This window comes from Oncorhynchus mykiss, chromosome 20, assembly GCF_057628025.1.
Source record: "Oncorhynchus mykiss isolate SJ-2025 chromosome 20, ASM5762802v1, whole genome shotgun sequence".
In the NCBI taxonomy this organism is placed as follows: Eukaryota; Metazoa; Chordata; class Actinopteri; order Salmoniformes; family Salmonidae; genus Oncorhynchus; species Oncorhynchus mykiss.
Genome location: NC_143041.1, coordinates 2,545,424 through 2,564,708, shown reverse-complemented (window position 1 = coordinate 2,564,708; position 19,285 = coordinate 2,545,424). Strand labels below are relative to the sequence as shown.

The window sequence follows — 19,285 nt, the reverse complement described above, 5'->3', positions numbered from 1 at the left end:
TTGTAATCGAATGATTTGTAGTCCAAACGCGTCTTGCGTCGGAGCCATCAACATGCGATTCCTCTTTTCCCTTTTTTTCATCCTCCATACATTCCATACTGATACAGTTGACAATTAATAACGTTGGCATGCGTTTATTTTTCTTTATATAAAAAAAAGAGGAATAATCACATTTATTTTCTCCCAAGATGAAATGGGGGGAGGGGGACTATGATTGTGTTTCCGTAAGTATGTGTGTCGCGCGCAATATCTCAGACACCACTTGCCCTATTTTTTATGAAACTTGGGTCAATGATACATCTTGCCATGGAGATGAGATATTTACAAAATTATACTGATTGGCCCAAAGGGGGTGCTATAGTAAAACGTAACTGCATCTCCCTATGAAGCAGTGGAGTCCGTTCTGACTTCCTGTCCATTGTGAGCTATTAAGTTTAGATTTCCAGTGAGGGGAAAAAATACTTGGTTGTTTTTCTCTCTCTCATTAATCCACGCAACATACATTTGAATAATTGGCCCAATTGCATCATTCGTTGGGGACCACATGTTTACTGTCACCTTGTTTGTAGAATTCTATATCGCTATTTGTGAAATAGGGGTTAGCTGCATCCCACTATGGCGACCAGACTAAGGGCAAGTGGGTGTGTCAAAAGGATAGTAGTAGGTGTGTCAAAAGGAAAGGAGTGGGTGTGTAGAAAGGAAAGTAGTAGGCAAGTGGAAAGGAGTGGGCGTGTAGAAATGCCCTCCCCATTGAGCAGTAGACAACATGTATGTGTCAAGGTGACATCTAGATGGTTATCAATATTAGTTATTTCTTGTGTAGGCTGCTATTCTACATGAAATAAAATCATGTGAGAGAAAATAATTGCCACGTAGCTACCGCCGGCGACACAACCATGATACCCAGTAGGGTGCACTGGTCGTCGGTTTATCTACTCGTCATGGTGCAGCCCAATCAGCCACGCAAAATCCTCAAATCCTAATTAGCTGATTTGCTTCATTTGACAAACCCACTCACCCATACTGCGGTCGCCATATTGGGCAACCCATACTTGAGATGTTTTGCAAGTTGGCCACCATGAAGGACCTATATAGTGCCACCCAGTGGAGACAGTCCCACATTGTTGAGGATGACCATCCCATGAGGAGAACGGGAGGACGTAAAATGGTGGCCCTTGAGAGGACAAGAACGAGATGTACATTGTTAGGAGAAGTAAAACATTCTCAGAAGGAGACATATACATGGAATATGGAGGAGGAATGGAGGGGAAAAGAGAGGTCGAAGAGGGCGGAGGAGGACGAGGGTAAGCTTGAGTCGGGTAAAAAGGGTGGAAAAAACTAAAGAAGAATAGTAAAAAGTGTAAGCAGAGTACCTCGGATCGAGATCTGGAGGAGAAATGGAAGCGAGTGAGGACGAATTATCGGAGATGGCAGGTGTGGTGAAGTCCTCGGAGCCCGATGCTTGCACCAATGGTCAGGATAAAGATGAGTCTGTGACGGTAGGAGTGACATTTTTGGTGAAATTGGACACGTGCTTTTTGGCTGTTCCATTTGTGGTTTTGGGGTGGGTGAAAAAGAAGTTAAGTGCTGTGGAATCGCTGAAGGTTACCCGAGGTGGTCAGTCTGTTCACTTGAGTTTTGATGTTGAGTCTCTGCCCAATAAAGTGATGTTAGGATATTTCAGTTATCCTACACGAGCTTATGTGCCGAATACATTGCGTTGTTACAGGTGTAAAGCTTATGGGCTTGTGGCAGCAGTGTGTAGGAGGGAGGTTCCTAGGTGTGCAGAAGTGTGCAGAAGGGTATGAGACAAAGGAACATGTAGCATTTAGGGGTCAGAAATGTCCAGTATGAGAGAAGCAGGTTGAGGTTACCAGGGTTAGAGTAGAGCAGAGGGTGTTCTATGCGGAGGCAGTGAAGAAAGTTGAGGAAGACGGGACAAATCAAATTGTATTTGTCACATGCGCCAAATACAACCTTTCAATGAAATGCTTACTACAAGCCCTTAAACAACAATGCAGTTAAGAAAATAGAGTAACAAAAATATTTACTAAATAAATTGAATTTAAAAAAATTTAATATACACTACCGTTCAAAGTTTGTGTCACTTAGAAATGTTCTTGTTTTGGAAAGAAAAGCAATTTTTTTGTACATTAAAACATAAAATTAATCAGAAATACAGTGTAGACACTGTTAATGTTTTAAATGACTATTGTAGCTGGAAACTGCAGATTTTTAAAAGGCTAATTTATCATTAGAAAACCCTTTTGCAATTATGTTAGCACAGATTAAAACTGTTGTCCTGATTAAAGAAGCAATCTCAGACTAGTTGAGTATCTGGAGCATCAGCATTTGTGGGTTCGATTGCAGGCTCAAAATGGCCAGACACAAATAACTTTCTTCTAAAATTACCAGAAATTACCAAGAAACTGAAGATCTTGTACAACGCTGTGTACTACTCCCTTCAGAGAACAGCGCAAACTGGCTCTAACCAGAATAGAAAGAGGAGTGGGAGGCCCCGGTGCACAACTGAGCAAGAGGACAAGTACATTAGTGTGTCTAGTTTGAGAAACAGACGCCTCACAAGTCCTCAACTGGCAGATTCATTAAATAGTACCCGCAAAACACCAGTCTCAACGTCAACAGTGAAGAGGCGACTCCGGGATGCTGGCCTCCGAGGCCCGACGCAGGGAAAATTGAAGCATTATCTACAAGCTACAAACACAGCAGCAGAATCCTCCTTCGAGGCCTGACCCAACAACAGAAAGTCACCTCCCTAAAAGCGTCCTGGGTTCTAACCAAACACAGCATGCCCTTCACAGACGCGGAGGTATTTAAAGAGTGCATAGGGTTGTTCTGGAAGGGCTCAAATCTGCAGTTAAATCTGCAGTTACAAGGAAGAGGGAAAACAGTCTTGGACATGGTGGAAAAAGCTTTACTAGGAAGCTTGAGTTGTTCGATTTGTACTTGTCCTCTGGAAGGCTACTGCACTTCAGCACACTGAAAAAATGACAGGCTGAGGTACCAGGCCGCAGCATTGTCACCGAGGTGATTGAAGATTTCATCAAGCAGCTGAGGGACACCAGATTTGAAGACTACAGCATGCCCAAGGATATAATTGTGTTTGTATGTGATCCTTTCACAGTCCGCCCAGGTGAGGAATTCTCCTCCCTTGCTAAGAAAACGATACCCTCGCTGGATGAGGCAGCAATTCAAACTGAGCTGAATGAATTCCAGAGCAAAATCAATGTGCTAACAGTGTTTGGATCGACTTACACCTGCGAGTCCTCCTCTGTGAACGCAATGAAGACTCACAACAGGAACCGGCTTCCACATAAGTCAGTCGAGGACTGCCTGTGCATCAAAATCCCATCCCTCTCACCCAGTGGCGGATTTAGGCATATGGGCATGGGCAGCCGACCAGTGCGGCATCTTGCCGGGGGCGACATGAGGCGCCCACACAAAAAATAATAGTAATTACATAAACATTATTTTTTTTATTTTTTTTGCAAACATAAAAATAATAACATCATAAACATAAAAAAATAAGATAATTACATAAAAAAAATATATAATTACAAAAAAAAATTTACGTTTTTTTTTTTTACATAAACATGAAAAAATATAAATAATTACATAAACATAAACAATTATAATATTTACATAAACATATATATTTTTTTACTTAAACAAAAAATAATATTTACATGAACATAAAAAATACAAAATTTTACATAAACATATATATTTTTTAACAAACAATTTTTTTTTTAAATTACATAAAATAAATAAATTATTTACATAAACATAAAAAAATATATATATTTACATAAACATACAAAATCAAAAAAACTGACAAACCATTAAAAAAAAATCTAAAAAATATTCCAAATGGTGACATTTGCACGATCGGTTTTCTATCGCTCATTTACACGTTGCGTCAATGTTATCATGTCACCGCGTGGGACTGTGGGTCAATTAACCTTGTCGGAGTGGGCACCCTGATTCTAGTTTGAGCTAGGCAGGCTACTGTTTGGGATGGTCTCCCACTCAGATGTCTGAGGTAGGCAGAGCGGTTGTGCACTTTAGTTTGTGTGTTTCTTGTTTGAAGTGCAATAGTGTAATAATCAGGTTCTCCTCTTTATAAGTGTGTTATTCTATTTGTGTGGTATAGGATTTATACAATTTATTTGTGTTTTTTGTTTGCAATCGGGTAATAGTGTAATAATTAAATTCTCTTTTTTATTTGTATACTACAATTTGTTTCTTTGTCTTTGTTACTTCTTTTTGATATTTATGAGTCTTATTTTTGTATATGTTTATATAGTTTTAAATGTTATGATTGATTATTTATTTGTGTTGTTCCAAATGTCAGAATGGTGCTTTTTTTGGGGTGGCTGGTCGCTGAAGGTGGGGTTCGCCCAGGGAGCCATACAAGCTAGAACCGCCACCGTGCTCACCCATCCACAAGATCGTGTCCAGGGGGAATACAACTTTTCCCATTAAGTAAGTAACTTAGTATTTAAGAAATAGTCATATAGGCTAATAACATTATTGTGATGATTATTATTATAAGTGCGTATCCATGGCTATTTTAGGTCTCATGTTGACAGTATTTTCTGTTTGTTTCATCGTTACAGGAGCAGGTTGTCCCGAGACTCTTCTATTAGACCAATGTGTTTTTCTTGTGAAAGATGCTGTTAAGCCACATAGCCTACCTCAGCCAGTTACGTCCTGGTCATCCGTCTGGCCCCGCAGCCTTGAGATTATTTACCTGTTTAATGGTCTTGCTCCCATCGGCTACGGAGCGCATGATCACACAGTCGTCCAGAACAGCTGGAGCTCTCATTCATGTTTCAGTGCTGCTTGTCTTGAAACAAGCATAAAAGGCATTTAGCCCGTCTGGTAGGCTCACGTCACCGAGCAGCTCGCGGCTGGGATTCCCTTTGTAGTCCATAATAGTTTGCAAGCCCTGCCACATCCGACAAGCATCAGACCCGGTGTAGTAGGATTCAACCTTAGAACTTCCTGTATTGACGCTTTGCCTGTTTGATGGTTCATCTGAGGGCATAGATTTCTTATGAGTACTGATTAGTGTCCTGCTCCGTGAAAGCTGCAGCTCCAGCCTTTAGCTCGATGCGGATGTTGCCTGTAATCCTTGGCTTCTGGTTGGGATATGTACGTATGGTCTCTGTGGAGACAACGTCGCCGATGCACTTATTGATGAAGCCGGTGACTGAGGTGGTATACTCCTCAATGCCATTGGATTAATCCCGGAACATATTCCAGTCTGTTCTAGCAAAACAGTCCTGTAGCGTGGGATCCGTGCCGTCTGTCCACTTCCGTATTGAGTGAGTAACTGGTACTTCCTGCTTTAATTTTTGCTTGTAAGCAGAAATCAGGAGGACAGAATTATTGTCAGATTTGCCAAATGGATGGTGAGGGAGAGCTTTGTATGCATCTCTGTGTGTGGATTAAAGGTGGTCTCAAGTTGCACATTTAACATGCTGGTAGAAATGACGTAAAACGGATTTAAGTTTGCCTGCATTAAAGTCCCCGACCTCTAGGAGCGCCACTTCTGGATGAGCATTTTCTTGTTTGCTTATGGTTGAGCGCAGTCTTGGTGCCAGTGTCGGTTTGTGATAGTAAATAGACTTCCACAAAAAAATATAGATATATTTGGACTTGGTAGATAGTGTGGTCCACAGCGTATCATGAGGAACTCTACTTCGGACGAGCAATACCTCGTGACTACCTTAATTTTAGACATCGCGCAACAGCTGTTATTGGCAAACAGACACACACCCCCAATCCTCGTTTTACCAGATTTAGCTGATCTATCCTGCCGATGCACAGTAAACCCAGCTAACTGTAGATTATCAGTGTCGTCGTTCAGCCAAGACTCGGTGAAACATAATAATACTGTTTTTTATGTCCCGTTTGCAGGATAGTCTCGAACAAAGCTCATCCAGTTTATTGTCCAGTGATTGCACGTTGGCTAATAAAACGGATGGTAGAGGCAGGTTACCCAATCGCCAACAAATTCTCACAAGGCACCCTGATCTCCGCCCCCTGTATTTCCTTATTTTCTTAATGTGAATGACGGGGAAGCTCTTTTCGGTCATAAGAGACGGTAGAATCAACATTATGTAAAAAATGTATTACAAACAATGCGAAAAAACACACTAAATAGCACAATTGGTTAAGAGCCCGAAAAACGGCAGCCACGGTGGAGGGATCCTGAGAGGATTTGTGTGAGTGGTAGATCTGTATCAGCACAGAGGGATAGGCCAACGAGTGATATGTGCTTCAGTCATATTGGACTTTTACCATTCATTGCAATGGTTATCTGCAAGGATGGAACGTAAGTTGCAGAAAATAGAGGTTGTGGTGGCAGCTGCAGATAAGTATTTGGGTGTACAAGATTTGACATCAGAAGAGTTACAGGGTGTCTTGAGTGATGGTGTCCCGTCCTTTCAGGCTTTTGGCCTGAAGTAGGACAAGACAGGTTTAAATATTAGAGTAGGGTGGTGTGTTTTTAACGAATTTAGGGTAAAATGGTAGGGTATTTGTTCATTTATTTTCCTTTTATCGAGCAAAGTATAAGGGAATTATACTCCAGTCTAGTTGGATGGCGGCTGCCTTTTTTAACCTCTTCAAAAAAGGCCACCACGAAGGTTTTTACGGGACTTCGAGTGTAACACAAATAAATTCGATCCTCATTATTTTTTTTGTTTATCTACGCATGTTATAATTGATGGTGAAGGTTAACCTCATGGATGCTTTGAATTAATATTTAATAAAATATTTTAAATAATCTTGATACATTGTCGAGCAGAGATAATTGCAATGGGGACGCGATATAGGAACCATTTATCCTAATTTGCTTCTAGGGGAAGGTCATCGAGTGAGCTCAAACCGGAATTTACTGTTCGAAACTGAAACTCGGATTTATTTTTTGGGATGTTTTAGTCCATTCAAATTAACTCTGGAGGAGGCAGTTGCTTTGCTCGAACTCTATTTAGTTATTATGGTCATTTCATTCTCATGGGCTGTTTATTTTCTATTCGTTTCTAAACCTGTAATGGGGAGATATTAGATTGTTTCAAATGAAAATAAGCAGATCTTCATCACCCGGACTTGGCTAAAGTTAACCTGCATTTGAAGTCTATGTGCATGTCAGATTCAGAAGTGAAAGGGTGAGTGTTACTTGTAATATACATGTAGCTAGTATTTGATAAATATATGAGCCATATAGTTAATGTTATTGGTAGTTATCGAAGCTGTCAGTGTCCAATTTGTTTTAATCCACACACAGAGCGTTGGGTTCTCTTGACCTGCATTCACCAGCTATCTGAAGTTTTTCGGACAGCAAAATGGACTTCTCCAAATTTCTGGACGATGATTTCGATGTGAAGGACTGGGTGAACGGGGCCTTCAAGATGCAGAAGGATGCGCCTGGGAAGGCAGATGCGCACGCGGCAACGCTGGTCATGAAACTGCAGGTGTTCATCCAGGAAGTCAACAATGCAATCGAGGGTAACCAAAGATTTGTTTAACTAACTTTAACCTATGGGTTAACTGTGACATGGGACATACTCCTTTCATGCCACTTCGATACAGCTACGACCGGAAGTGATTTTCGTAGCAGGTTAACGATGCATTTTCGTTAAAGAGTGTTTCACACCGTGACGGGACATATACTCTGGGTTGGACCGCTCATTAGGCAGGATTAGGCGGCCATCTATGGCAGCAGATTGATGAGGGCTGCAGAGAAACTGAACAAGGCGAACCTCCAACAACACATGCAACCTCTCAAAATTGTGCCCAAAAACAAGGACAATTTCTCTCAACCAGTGGCATTTGCACATTTTTGGTGAGTGCTGATACCGCCATGTGATAACTAGAGCCCAAAGGCAGGGAAACAGACATCTAACATAAATCATGTAGCTGATATAGCATGTGGTAGAAAGAGTATGTGGCCTTTACTGTATAGAATGTAATGAGATGGAAACTTTTTACATCATGTTGGTTAATCAGATTGAATAGCCTAACCTAAATGGTGTCCAGTCAAATCAAAAATGTGCTGACATGTTAATAAACAAGTAAAATGGACAATATGTACAATCAGGCTACTCACAACTGCTGTCCAGGAGATTCATCCCGTGGGTTAATTGTCATGATCAGTAGTTTCAAGTTTGTATCAATCATTTTTTTTTACCAGCTGATCATAGCGAATAAGAGAATACTTCTGCATTTCACACTGTGTAAACACATTGCAAATAGGCTCAGGATAACTCCTGATAAAGTTGGGTAGCAGATATTCAGATCTTAAAAAGCCACATTGATTAGTCACAGGAATCAGGACTAATAAAGCCAATGCAACGGCCTGCTTTACAAACAGTGAGCCTACCACATGGATGGGCATTCAAAAAATTATATTGCAGGCAGACATGGTAGGCTACATCTCAGTAAGCACGGGCTGACGTGTTTTTTTTGGTCCTGTCTGGACCTGCCTTTTTTGGGGTGTTTTACAAACGGTAGGCCTACCACATAGATGGGCATTCCTAAAATGTAATTTTGTCTGACACTGTAGGCTGTATCTTAGTAAGCACGTACTGACACCTTTTTGGTTGTTTGATGTAGTCCGGACCAGTCTTAATTTCCACATCCATGGACATTCGTTTTTGGTCTGACATTCTAAATTTGCCCGGGGCGGCAATTTTTGTCTCTCCTATGTCGGCCAGGACCGGCCCTGTGTATACTGAACAAAATTAATAAAGCTACATGTAAATCTTATTTCTCTCAAATGTTGTGCACACATTTGTTTACATCCCTGGGTTATGGTATGGGCAGGCATAAGCTACAAACAACGAGCACGATTGCATTTTATCAATGGCAATTTGAATGCACAGAGATACCGTGACGCGATCCTGAGGCCCGTTGTTGTGCCATTCATCTGCTGCCATCACCTCATGTTTCAGCATGATAATGCACGGCCCCATGTCACAAGGATCTGTACACAATTCCTGGAAGCTGATAATGTCCCAGTTCTTCCATGGCCTGCATACTCACCAGACTTGTCACCCATTGAGCCTGTTTGGGATGAACTGGATCAACGTGTACAACAGCGTGTTCCAGTTCCCGCCAATATCCAGCAACTTCACACAGCCAATGAAGAGGAGTGGGACAACATTCCACAGGCCACAATCAACAGCCTGATCAACTCTATGCAACGGAGATATGTAGCGCTGCATGAGGCAAATGGTGGTCACACCTGATACTGACTGGTTTTCTGATCCACGCCCCTACCTTTTTTTAAGGTATCTGTATTCCCAGTCATCCATAGATTAGGGCCTAATTCATTTTATTTCAATTGACTGATTTCCTTATATGAACTGTAACTCGGTAACATCACAAGCAGATGTTTTCACCACATCAAATTGGGGAGAATTGTACGTAGTTTTTACCTCAAATTGGTGATGTTTTAAAAGTCAACAAAATTACACAATCGGTTGCTTAAAACCGATCAATATCTTTTGTACTCTTGATTTTTGTCATACGCGCTCGGGTCGCAGGACTTAGAACGCAGGTATAATTTTCTTTCTGAAATGGCATGGATAATTCAGGATGGTCTCTCTGTAAAAAGTCACTGGCCACACCAATAAACTGATTTGACAGTCAACTATGACTTAAATAGCAGCCAGCTGTTGTCACTGTTGATATCTTATGGCGGGTCGTGATTCGTTGAGGATAACTTACTGAAAGTGGTTTCTTACCTTTTCCATGGTGGCAGCCTTCTGAAATCAACATCTGCCATTCATCTAACCAACCATGTAGAGGTTCTTCCATGTGGCCTTTTGGGTGTAGCACTGTTCAATCGTTTACCTCCCTGTTCTATTGATTTCAGCGTGATATAACACTAAAAGTGTTGCGTTACACTTACGTTATGTTAGCAACCCACTTAAATCAAAATGCAACACTTCAACATGTCTTCTACAAATTGTTCTCTAATCAGTGGTGCATTACATTACATTACATTACATTACATTACATTGCTCCCAGATTCCATGTGGTTTTTGAGCTGTGTTCGTTTTAACAGGACGTGCACTCTGATCTCCCCCTCTCGCACAATTGATTTCAATGTGACAATCAATGACTGGTTTGTTTTTCTCACATTCCAAAATGGAGCTGACTGTCCTGCAGGTTGTCCTCTAACAAGTGATGTAAAAATATCTCCACTTGCTATGTGTTTTTTGAGTTGTGGTAGTTTCAACAGTCCCCCCAACCGATTGTGTGATTTATTGCCATTTGTGCATGATCAGTTAAAGGCGCTGCCATTAAAGTAATATGAATTGTTGTTGCGCATGTACACTACCGTTCAAAAGTTTGGGGTCGCTTAGAAATGTTTGTCCATTTAAAATAACATCAATTGATCATAAATACAGTGTAGACATTGTTAATGTTGTAAATAACTATTGTAGTTGGAAACAGCAGATTTTTAAAAATGGAATATCTACAGAGACCAATTATCAGCAACCATCACTCCTGTATTCCAATGGCACGTTGTGTTAGCTAATTCAAGTTTATAATTTTAAAAGGCTAATTGATCATTAGAAAACCCATTTGCAATTATGTTAGCACAGCTGAAAACTTGTTCTGATTAAAGAAGCAATAAAACTGGCCGCCTTTAGACTAGTTGAGTATCTGGAGCATCAGCATTTGTGGGTCCGATTACTGTCTCAAAATGGCCAGACACAAAGAACTTCCTTCTGAACCTCGTCGGTCTGTTCTTGTTCTGAGAAATGAAGGCTATTCCATGTGAGAAATGGTCAGGAAACTGAAGATCTCGTACAACGCTGTGTACTACTCCCTTGAGAGAACAGCGCAAACTGGCCCTAACCAGAATAGAAAGAGGAGTGGGAGGCCCCGGTGCACAGCTGAACAAGAGGACAAGTACATTAATGTCTAGTTTGAGAAACCGACGCCTCACAACAAGTCCTCAACTGGCAGCTTCATTCAATAGTCAGAAGTAACCCCGCTTCCCAATTTCAGATTTTTAAAATTTATTTCACCTTTATTTAACCAGGTAGGCTAGTTGAGAACAAGTTCTCATTTGCAACTGCGACCTGGCCAAGATAAAGCATAGCAGTGTGAACAGACAACAGAGTTACACATGGAGTAAACAATTAACAAGTCAATAACACAGTAGAAAAAAAAGTCTATATACATTGTGTGCAAAAGGCATGAGGAGGTAGGCGAATAATTACAATTTTGCAGATTAACACTGGAGTGATTAATGATCAGATGGTCATGTACATGTAGAGATATTGGTGTGCAAAAGTAAAGTAAATAAATAAAAACAGTATGGGGATGAGGTAGGTAAAATTGGGTGGGCTATTTACCGATAGACTATGTACAGCTGCAGCGATCGGTTAGCTGCTCAGATAGCAGATGTTTGAAATTGGTGAGGGAGATAAGTCTCCAACTTCAGCGATTTTTGCAATTCGTTCCAGTCACAGGCAGCAGAGAACTGGAACGAAAGGTGGCCAAATGAGGTGTTTGCTTTAGGGATGATCAGTGTGAGACACCTGCTGGAGCGCGTGCTACGGGTGGGTGTTGCCATCGTGACCAGTGAACTGACATAAGGCAGAGCTTTACCTAGCATGGACTTGTAGATGACCTGGAGCCAGTGGGTCTGGCGACGAATATGTAGCGAGGGCCAGCCGACTAGAGCATACAGGTCGCAGTGGTGGGTGGTATAAGGTGCTTTAGTAACAAAACGGATGGCACTGTGATAAACTGCATCCACTATTTTGTAGATGACATCGCCGAAGTCGAGGATCGGTAGGATAGTCAGTTTTACTAGGGTAAGTTTGGCGGCGTGGGTGAAGGAGGCTTTGTTGCGGAATAGAAAGCCGACTCTAGATTTGATTTTAGATTGGAGATGTTTGATATGAGTCTGGAAGGAGAGTTTACAGTCTAGCCAGACACCTAGGTACTTCTAGATGTCCACATATTCTAGGTCGGAACCATCCAGGGTGGTGATGCTAGTCGGGCGTGCGGGTGCAGGCAGCGAACGGTTGAAAAGCATGCATTTGGTTTTACTAGCGTTTAAGAGCAGTTGGAGGCCACGGAAGGAGGGTTGTATGGCATTGAAGCTACTATCTTTCCTAGATGGGTATTTAAGTTCTGGTCAGATAACCAAAAAGAACATCATTTTTTGGCTAGTCAACACCTTAAAATTGCCACTTTCTACACTTTGCCGAAATTACACAACCCTATTGTAGCGGGCTTTGATGCAGTAACAGCCCCTCTATCTACTTTTGTTGACTTTTTTATTAGACCACTCGCAGAACAGCTCCCCTCCTTTGTAAAGGACACCAGCAGTATGATCCCAGAACAGCTCCCCTCCTTTGTAAAGGACACCAGCAGTATGATCTCTATCATTGAATCTCTTGATCCTCTCCCTGAGAATACCTTGTTAGTTACTTTTGATGTTGAGTCGTTATACACTAATATTCCACACGAGGGCGGTATTGAAGCTGTGGAACATTTTCTTCTGCAACGTGACCCTAATGAACTACCATCCAGTGCTGCATTATAACATTGGCTGAAATAGTACTCACACAGAACTACTTCATGTTTCTAAATGATTTCTTTATTCAGACGAAGGGTACTGCTATGGGATCCCCCATGGCTCCTAACTATGCTAATTTGTATGTGGGTTACATGGAGAAACAGTCTATTTTCAAACCTCTCAAAAATGTTTTCTTGCCTCACATCATTATGTGGAAACGGTATATTGATGATATTTGTGTTCTATGGAGGGGTGATGCAAAACAGCTCCAGGCGTTCCATGCTTTTCTTAACTCCTGTTCTGAGCATCTGAGATTTAGTATGCAATCTGATACACGTCAAATCAGTTTTCTTGATCTTCTGATCTTGTGTGAAGATAATGTTCTATACACTGATCTTTACAGGAAGCCTACTGATCGTAACAGTTTGTTGAGGGCTGATAGTTGTCACCCGCTTCCCTTGAAAAATAGTTTGCCCTACAGCCAATTCTGTCGAATCAAAAGAATTTGCAAAAAACAGTCAGATTTCAACAGAAATATGGCTGAGACGCAAAGAAAGTTCAAGGAGAGGGGCTACAAGAGTGATCAGATTAATATTGCCATTGAGAAAATTCAAAACAAAACGAGACATGACCTTTTTCAAGGTCAGTCTCGTAAAAAGACGCATTCTTGTGTTCTAACTACCCGCTATTTAAAGTGCTCTGAACAAATTAAGGGAATTGTTCACAAACATTGGCACATCCTAAAATCCGATGATCGTCTCGGTAATGTGTTTTCGGACCTTCCCTTGGTCGTATTCTCGCGGGGCAGAAATCTCAGAGACCAATTGGTACACTGATTTACCACCCCAAGATATCCCTGCACAACGTCTATTTGCGCCCCTAGTGGATGGAAGTGTAATGGCTGTGCTCAATGCAATGGCACTTATAAATGTAGATCCTTCAAACACCCACAAACAGGGAAATCGATCCCAATAAAAGGTGTTATTACGTGCTCCACTAAGGCAGTTATTTATCTTATAACTTGTCCTTGTGGTAAAAATGATGTAGGTAAAACAAAGCGTGAATTAAAAGTACGTATCTCAGAGCACCGTAGCACCATTAGGTGTAAAAACTTTACTTATCCAGTTGCGGCCCACTTCTTGGAGGTCACTCGATTTCGTCTCTGCGTTATATTGGCATCGAACATGTCACCCTCCCTAGGAGAGGGGGTGACCTTGATAATTTATTTTTAAAATGAGGCTGCCTGGATCTTTAACTTAAAGACCCTTGCTCCCTTCGGTCTCAACGTAGACTTTGATCTGAAGCCATTCTTGTGATTATTGTGACTTTGCCATTGTAATTGTTTGTAAGCTTGTGTAGTCAAATTAATATATGATCGTATGCTATCCATGTGTTGTTTGTATGCTGTACTTTGTATGACATTTTAATATTTGATAATTAACCAATGATATCAGGCCACTCTTGGCCATGATTACAGACACCTGTGTCTTTTGACACTATATAAACGAGTCATCCCACAGTGTTTGTGATTATACCCTGATGAAGACAGCTTGCCTGTCGAAACGTTGGTAATTAAATGTTTGCATCTGAGCTCCTAGAGTGTGCGGCTCTCATTTTATTTTCAAGCTTCATTAAATACCTGCAAAACACCAGTCTCAACGTCAACAGTGAAGAGGCGACTCCGGGATGCCTTCTTTTGAACAGGACTTTTGACCGGTTGTGTATGTCTAGATAGTACATTTTATTTTTAGGTTTTCAATATCACAAACTGTTTTTACATATTGATTTGGACATTTTAAAACTATGACGGTGTCTTGTCAACAGGAAGCAGCGACATCATTTTCAACTTAAGCTGTAGGAATTGAAATGGAACTTTCAACATTCATTTCCAATGGTATTGTACTTCATCAGGTAAAAACTGATTGATTTATTTTGATGACATACTAGATATAACCAAAACGTGTTGGCCCTGCCTAGACATACTCTATTTCTTGTGTTTCGTGTTATAATATTACTGCCTTTTCCACAAAGGAAGTAAAGTAGTCCAGGTTCAATTAACTGAACTGGAAGAACCAAGAGTCCTAGGATACATATTCCTAATGAATTAAATGTAATTCCTGTATCTCAGTCAGAGCAGATCTACCTCTTCCATCTGAGTTGGCACTGGCAGTTGTGTTGTGGTACCAATGCCATGTCGCCAGCTTCTCTGACTATTTACGGACACAACAGAAACAGTTGACAAGGGCCCAGTCCGTGGCACCATATTAATTCAGTTTTTGAATTCTATTTCAGATAGCAGTAACCAGGCCCTGCAGAACATGCCCAGAGTGCTGCGGGATGTGGAGGCTCTGAAGCAGGAGGCGTCGTTCCTGAAGGAGCAGATGGTCCTGGTCAAGGAGGACATTAGGAAGTTTGAGCAGGACACTGTACAGTCCATGCAGGTACAGAGGTTATTTACAGTGGCAAGAAAAAATATGTGAACCCTTTGGAATTGCCTGGAGTGAAATTTGATCTGATCTTCATTTTTTTTAAATTTTTTTATTTTTATTTTTTGAATTTTACCCCTTTTTCTCCCCAATTTCGTGGTATCCAATTGTTGTAGTAGCTACTATCTTGTCTCATTGCTACAACTCCCGTACGGGCTCGTTAAGAAGAATCCTAGAATGTCAGCTAAAGACTTACAGAAATCTCTGGAAGATGCTAACATCTCGAATCTGCAATACTTAAAACACTGAACAAGAATGGTGTTCATGGGAGGACACCATGGAAGAAGCCACTGTTGTCCAAACAAAGGAGCACCTGGAGGTTCCACAGCGCTACTGGCAAAATATTCTGTGGACAGATGAACCTAAAGTTGTGGAGTTTGGAAGGAACACACAACGCAACTCTGTGTGGAGGGAAAAAAAGGCACAGCACACCAACATCAACTTCATCCCGGTAGCCTAGTGGTTAGAGTGTTGGACTAGTAACCGGATGGTTGCAAGATCGAATCCTCGAGCTGACAATCTGTCGTTCTGCCCCTGAACAAGGCAGTTAACCCACTGTTCCCAGGCCGTCATTGAAAATAAGAATTTGTTCTTAAGTGAATTGCCTAGTTAAATAAAGGTATAAAATAAAATCCCACTGTAAACTATGGTGGAGGGAGCATCATGGTTTAGGGATGCTTTGCTGCCTCAGGGCCTGGACAGCTTGCTATCGTCGACGGGAAAATTCATTCCCAAGTTTATCAAGATATTTTGCGGGAGAATGTAAGGCTGTCTGCCAATTGAATTACAACATCATTTGGCTGATGCAACAGGACAATGACCCAAATGACAGAAGTAACTCAACAACAGAATGGCTTCAACAGAAGAAAATACGCCTTCTGGAGTGGCCCAGTCAGTCCTGACCTCATCCCGGTTTGAGATGATGTGGCATGACCTCAAGAGCAGTTCACACCAGACATCCTAGAATATTGTGGAACTGAAACAGTTTTGTAAAGAGGAATGGTCCAAAATTCCTCCTGACCGTTGTGCAGGTCTGATCTGCAACTACAGAAAACATTTGGTTGAGTTTATTGCTGCCAAAGGAGGGTCAACCAGTTATTAAATCCAAGGGTTCACATACTTTTTCCCACCCTGCACTGTGAATGTTTACACGGTGTGTTCAATAAAGACATGCAAAATTATAATTGTTTATGTTATTAGTTTAAGCAGACTGTGTTTGTCTATTGTCGTGACCAGAGAAAATGTTACGACCAATTTATGCAGAAATCCAAGTAATTCTAAAGGGTTCACATACTTTTTCTTCCCACTGTATATTACACATAGACAGACAGACTGAGTGAAGTGACTTGTACTAAGCAAAGACCCATAACACAGATGCAGCACAGTCCGCTCATGGCCACATACACAGGCGCATACTACTCTACGATCTAGCACCTGGACAGGATATCATACTATCCAAATAGTATAACAAGCTCACAATGTGCCAAATATGAATTGTATGTTTACCTGTTCTTGATTCGGTGCTGCAGGTCTTGGTGGAGCTTGATCAGGTCAAGTCTCGCATGCACCTGGCTGCCGATGCACTACAGGAAGCAGACAAATGGAGCACGCTCAGTGCAGACATTGAGGAGACCTTCAAGACACAGGTGGCGTTAATCTACCTCTAAAACGTTTGCGCTCCTATCCTGTGATATAGAATGCTGGCGATTCACTCTTTGTACAGATTTTATACATTTAGGATTCCAAATTATTTTATTGGGCACATTTTATTTATGACAATATTATTCTTGTTCTACAAAGAGCACTACACATCCTGCCTTTTTGGTGTTCTTTAATAGTATTGAGAGATCCCAAAATTCCAACTCCTCAAAAGGCAGAACTACATATTTATGTTTGAGGTATAGAGTCAGGGTAGAGAGCCCACATTTATGGGAAGCCATAGGGTCTACTGATTTTAATTTCAAATCAAATCAAATGGTATTTGTCGCAATGCACCGAATAGTGGGTGTGGAATTGTGTCGGTATGCATGTGTGTTTGTGTTGTTGTGTGTGTTATGTGCGTGCGTATGTGAATGGAACTGGGTTTTGTGTCAGTGTAGTGTGTGTGTGAGGGACATCTGCTCTTTCCATGACATAGACTGACCAGGTGAATCCAGGTAAAAGCTATGATCCCTTATTGATGTCACTCATTAAATCCACTTCAATCTGTGTAGATGAAGCAGAGGATATGGGTTAAATAAGGATTTTTAAGCCTTGAGGCAATTGAGACGTGGCTTGTGTATGTGAGCTGTCACATGGTGAATGAGCAAGACAAAATATGTAAGTGCCTTTGAACGGGGGAAGTAGTGCCAGACGCACCGGTTTGTGTCTCGAACTGCAATGCTGCTGGGTTCTTCACGCTCAACAGTTTCCCGTGTGTATCAAGAATGGTCCACCACCCAAAGTACATCCAGCCAACTTGACACAACTGTGTGAAGCATTGGAGTCAACATGGGCCAGCATCCCTATGGAACGCTTTCCACACCTTGTAGAGTACATGCCCCGACGAATTGAGGCTGTTCTGAATCGGAGGGAGGGGGGAACGACACTATTAGGAAGGTGTTCTTAATGTTTTGTAGACTTTGTGTGGTCTTGTACGTGTGCTTAGTCATTTTGATTCAACCAAACCTCCATTTTGTTTGAACCTAAACCTCCAGCGCTCCCTCGTTCTCCAGGATTTGACAGTGATCTCCTCTAAGCTCACCGCCATGCAGAACAGCCTAGCCATGCTGGTGGATACGCCAGACTACTCTGAGAAATGTGTCTACCTGGAGGCTCTGAAGAACAGGCTGGAGGCCCTGGCCAGCCCCCAGATAGTAGCCACCTTCAATTCCATGTCTGTAGGTAAGATACTGTTTCTAAAGGATGGGATTGAGAGTTTGAATATTGAATCCACATTAGTTTAGACATCCGGTTCAGACCATGCCAAGGTCTATGGTGGTTTTCATATACAGTGCCTTGCGAAAGTATTCGGCCCTCTTGAACTTTGCGACCTTTTGCCACATTTCAGGCTTCAAACATAAAGATATAAAACTGTATTTTTTTGTGAAGAATCAACAACATGTGGGACACAATCATGAAGTGGAACAACATTTATTGGATATTTAAAACTTTTTTAACAAATCCAAAACTGAAAAATTGGGTGTGCAAAATTATTCAGCCCCCTTAAGTTAATACTTTGTAGCGCCACCTTTTGCTGCGATTACAGCTGTAAGTCGCTTGGGGTATGTCTCTATCAGTTTTGCACATCGAGAGACTGATTTTTTTCCCATTCCTCCTTGCAAAACAGCTCGAGCTCAGTGAGGTTGGATGGAGAGCATTTGTGAACAGCAGTTTTCAGTTCTTTCCACAGAGTCTCGATTGGATTCAGGTCTGGACTTTGACTTGGCCATTCTAACACCTGGATATGTTTATGTTTTAACCATTCCATTGTAGATTTTGCTTTATGTTTTGGATCATTGTCTTGTTGGAAGACAAATCTCAGTCCCAGTCTCAGGTCTTTTGCAGACTCCATCAGGTTTTCTTCCAGAATGGTCCTGTATTTGGCTCCATCCATCTTCCCATCAATTTTAACCATCTTCCCTGTCCCTGCTGAAGAAAAGCAGGCCCAAACCATGATGCTGCCACCACCATGTTTGACAGTGGGGATGGTGTGTTCAGTGTGATGAGCTGTGTTGCTTTTACGCCAAACATAATGTTTTGCATTGTTGCCAAAAAGTTCAATTTTGGTTTCATCTGACCAGAGCACCTTCTTCCACATGTTTGGTGTGTATCCCAGGTGGCTTGTGGCAAACTTTAAACAACACTTTTTATGGATATCTTTAAGAAATGGCTTTCTTCTTGCCCCTCTTCCATAAAGGCCAGATTTGTGCAATATACGACTGATTGTTGTCCTATGGACAGTCTCCCACCTCAGCTGTAGATCTCTGCAGTTCATCCAGAGTGATCATGGGCCTCTTGGCTGCATCTCTGATCAGTCTTCTCCTTGTATGAGCTGAAAGTTTAGAGGGACTGCCAGGTCTTGGTAGATTTGCAGTGGTCTGATACTCCTTCCATTTCAATATTATCGCTTGCACAGTGCTCCTTGGGATGTTTAAAGCTTGGGAAATCGTTTTGTATCCAAATCCGGCTTTAAACTTCTTCACAACAGTATCTCGGACCTGCCTGGTGTGTTCTTTGT

The 19,285-nt window shown here is 41.5% G+C and overlaps 1 protein-coding gene and 2 long non-coding RNA genes across 17 annotated transcripts in view; 2 read left to right on the top strand and 1 right to left on the bottom strand.

Moving 5' to 3' along the window:
- LOC149973606 (uncharacterized) overlaps positions 1–19,285 on the bottom strand; it is a 299,180-nt gene that overhangs the window by 267,786 nt on the left and 12,109 nt on the right. The gene's annotated exons all lie outside the window — the stretch shown is intronic.
- LOC118942001 (uncharacterized) lies at positions 3,735–5,668 on the top strand. Its single transcript, XR_016489269.1, has 2 exons — positions 3,735–4,506; positions 4,641–5,668. It is a non-coding gene; the product is annotated as an uncharacterized LOC118942001 (long non-coding RNA).
- Positions 6,830–19,285, top strand: part of LOC110498797 (conserved oligomeric Golgi complex subunit 7) — a 35,364-nt gene continuing 22,908 nt past the window's right edge. For 2 of the 15 annotated variants that reach the window (XM_090212006.1, XM_090212002.1), the window contains exons 1-6: positions 6,916–7,199; positions 7,319–7,539; positions 14,405–14,491; positions 14,873–15,021; positions 16,596–16,712; positions 17,781–17,949. In XM_090212006.1, coding sequence (XP_090068132.1) covers positions 14,899–15,021; positions 16,596–16,712; positions 17,781–17,949 — 409 coding nt within the window. In that variant the 5' untranslated portion in view covers positions 6,916–7,199; positions 7,319–7,539; positions 14,405–14,491; positions 14,873–14,898. Of the gene's footprint in view, positions 7,200–7,318; positions 7,540–14,404; positions 14,492–14,872; positions 15,022–16,595; positions 16,713–17,762; positions 17,950–19,285 lie in introns of all 15 variants that reach the window. The other 13 variants (XM_090211999.1, XM_090212004.1, XM_090211998.1 and 10 more) reach the window with 10 other exon arrangements.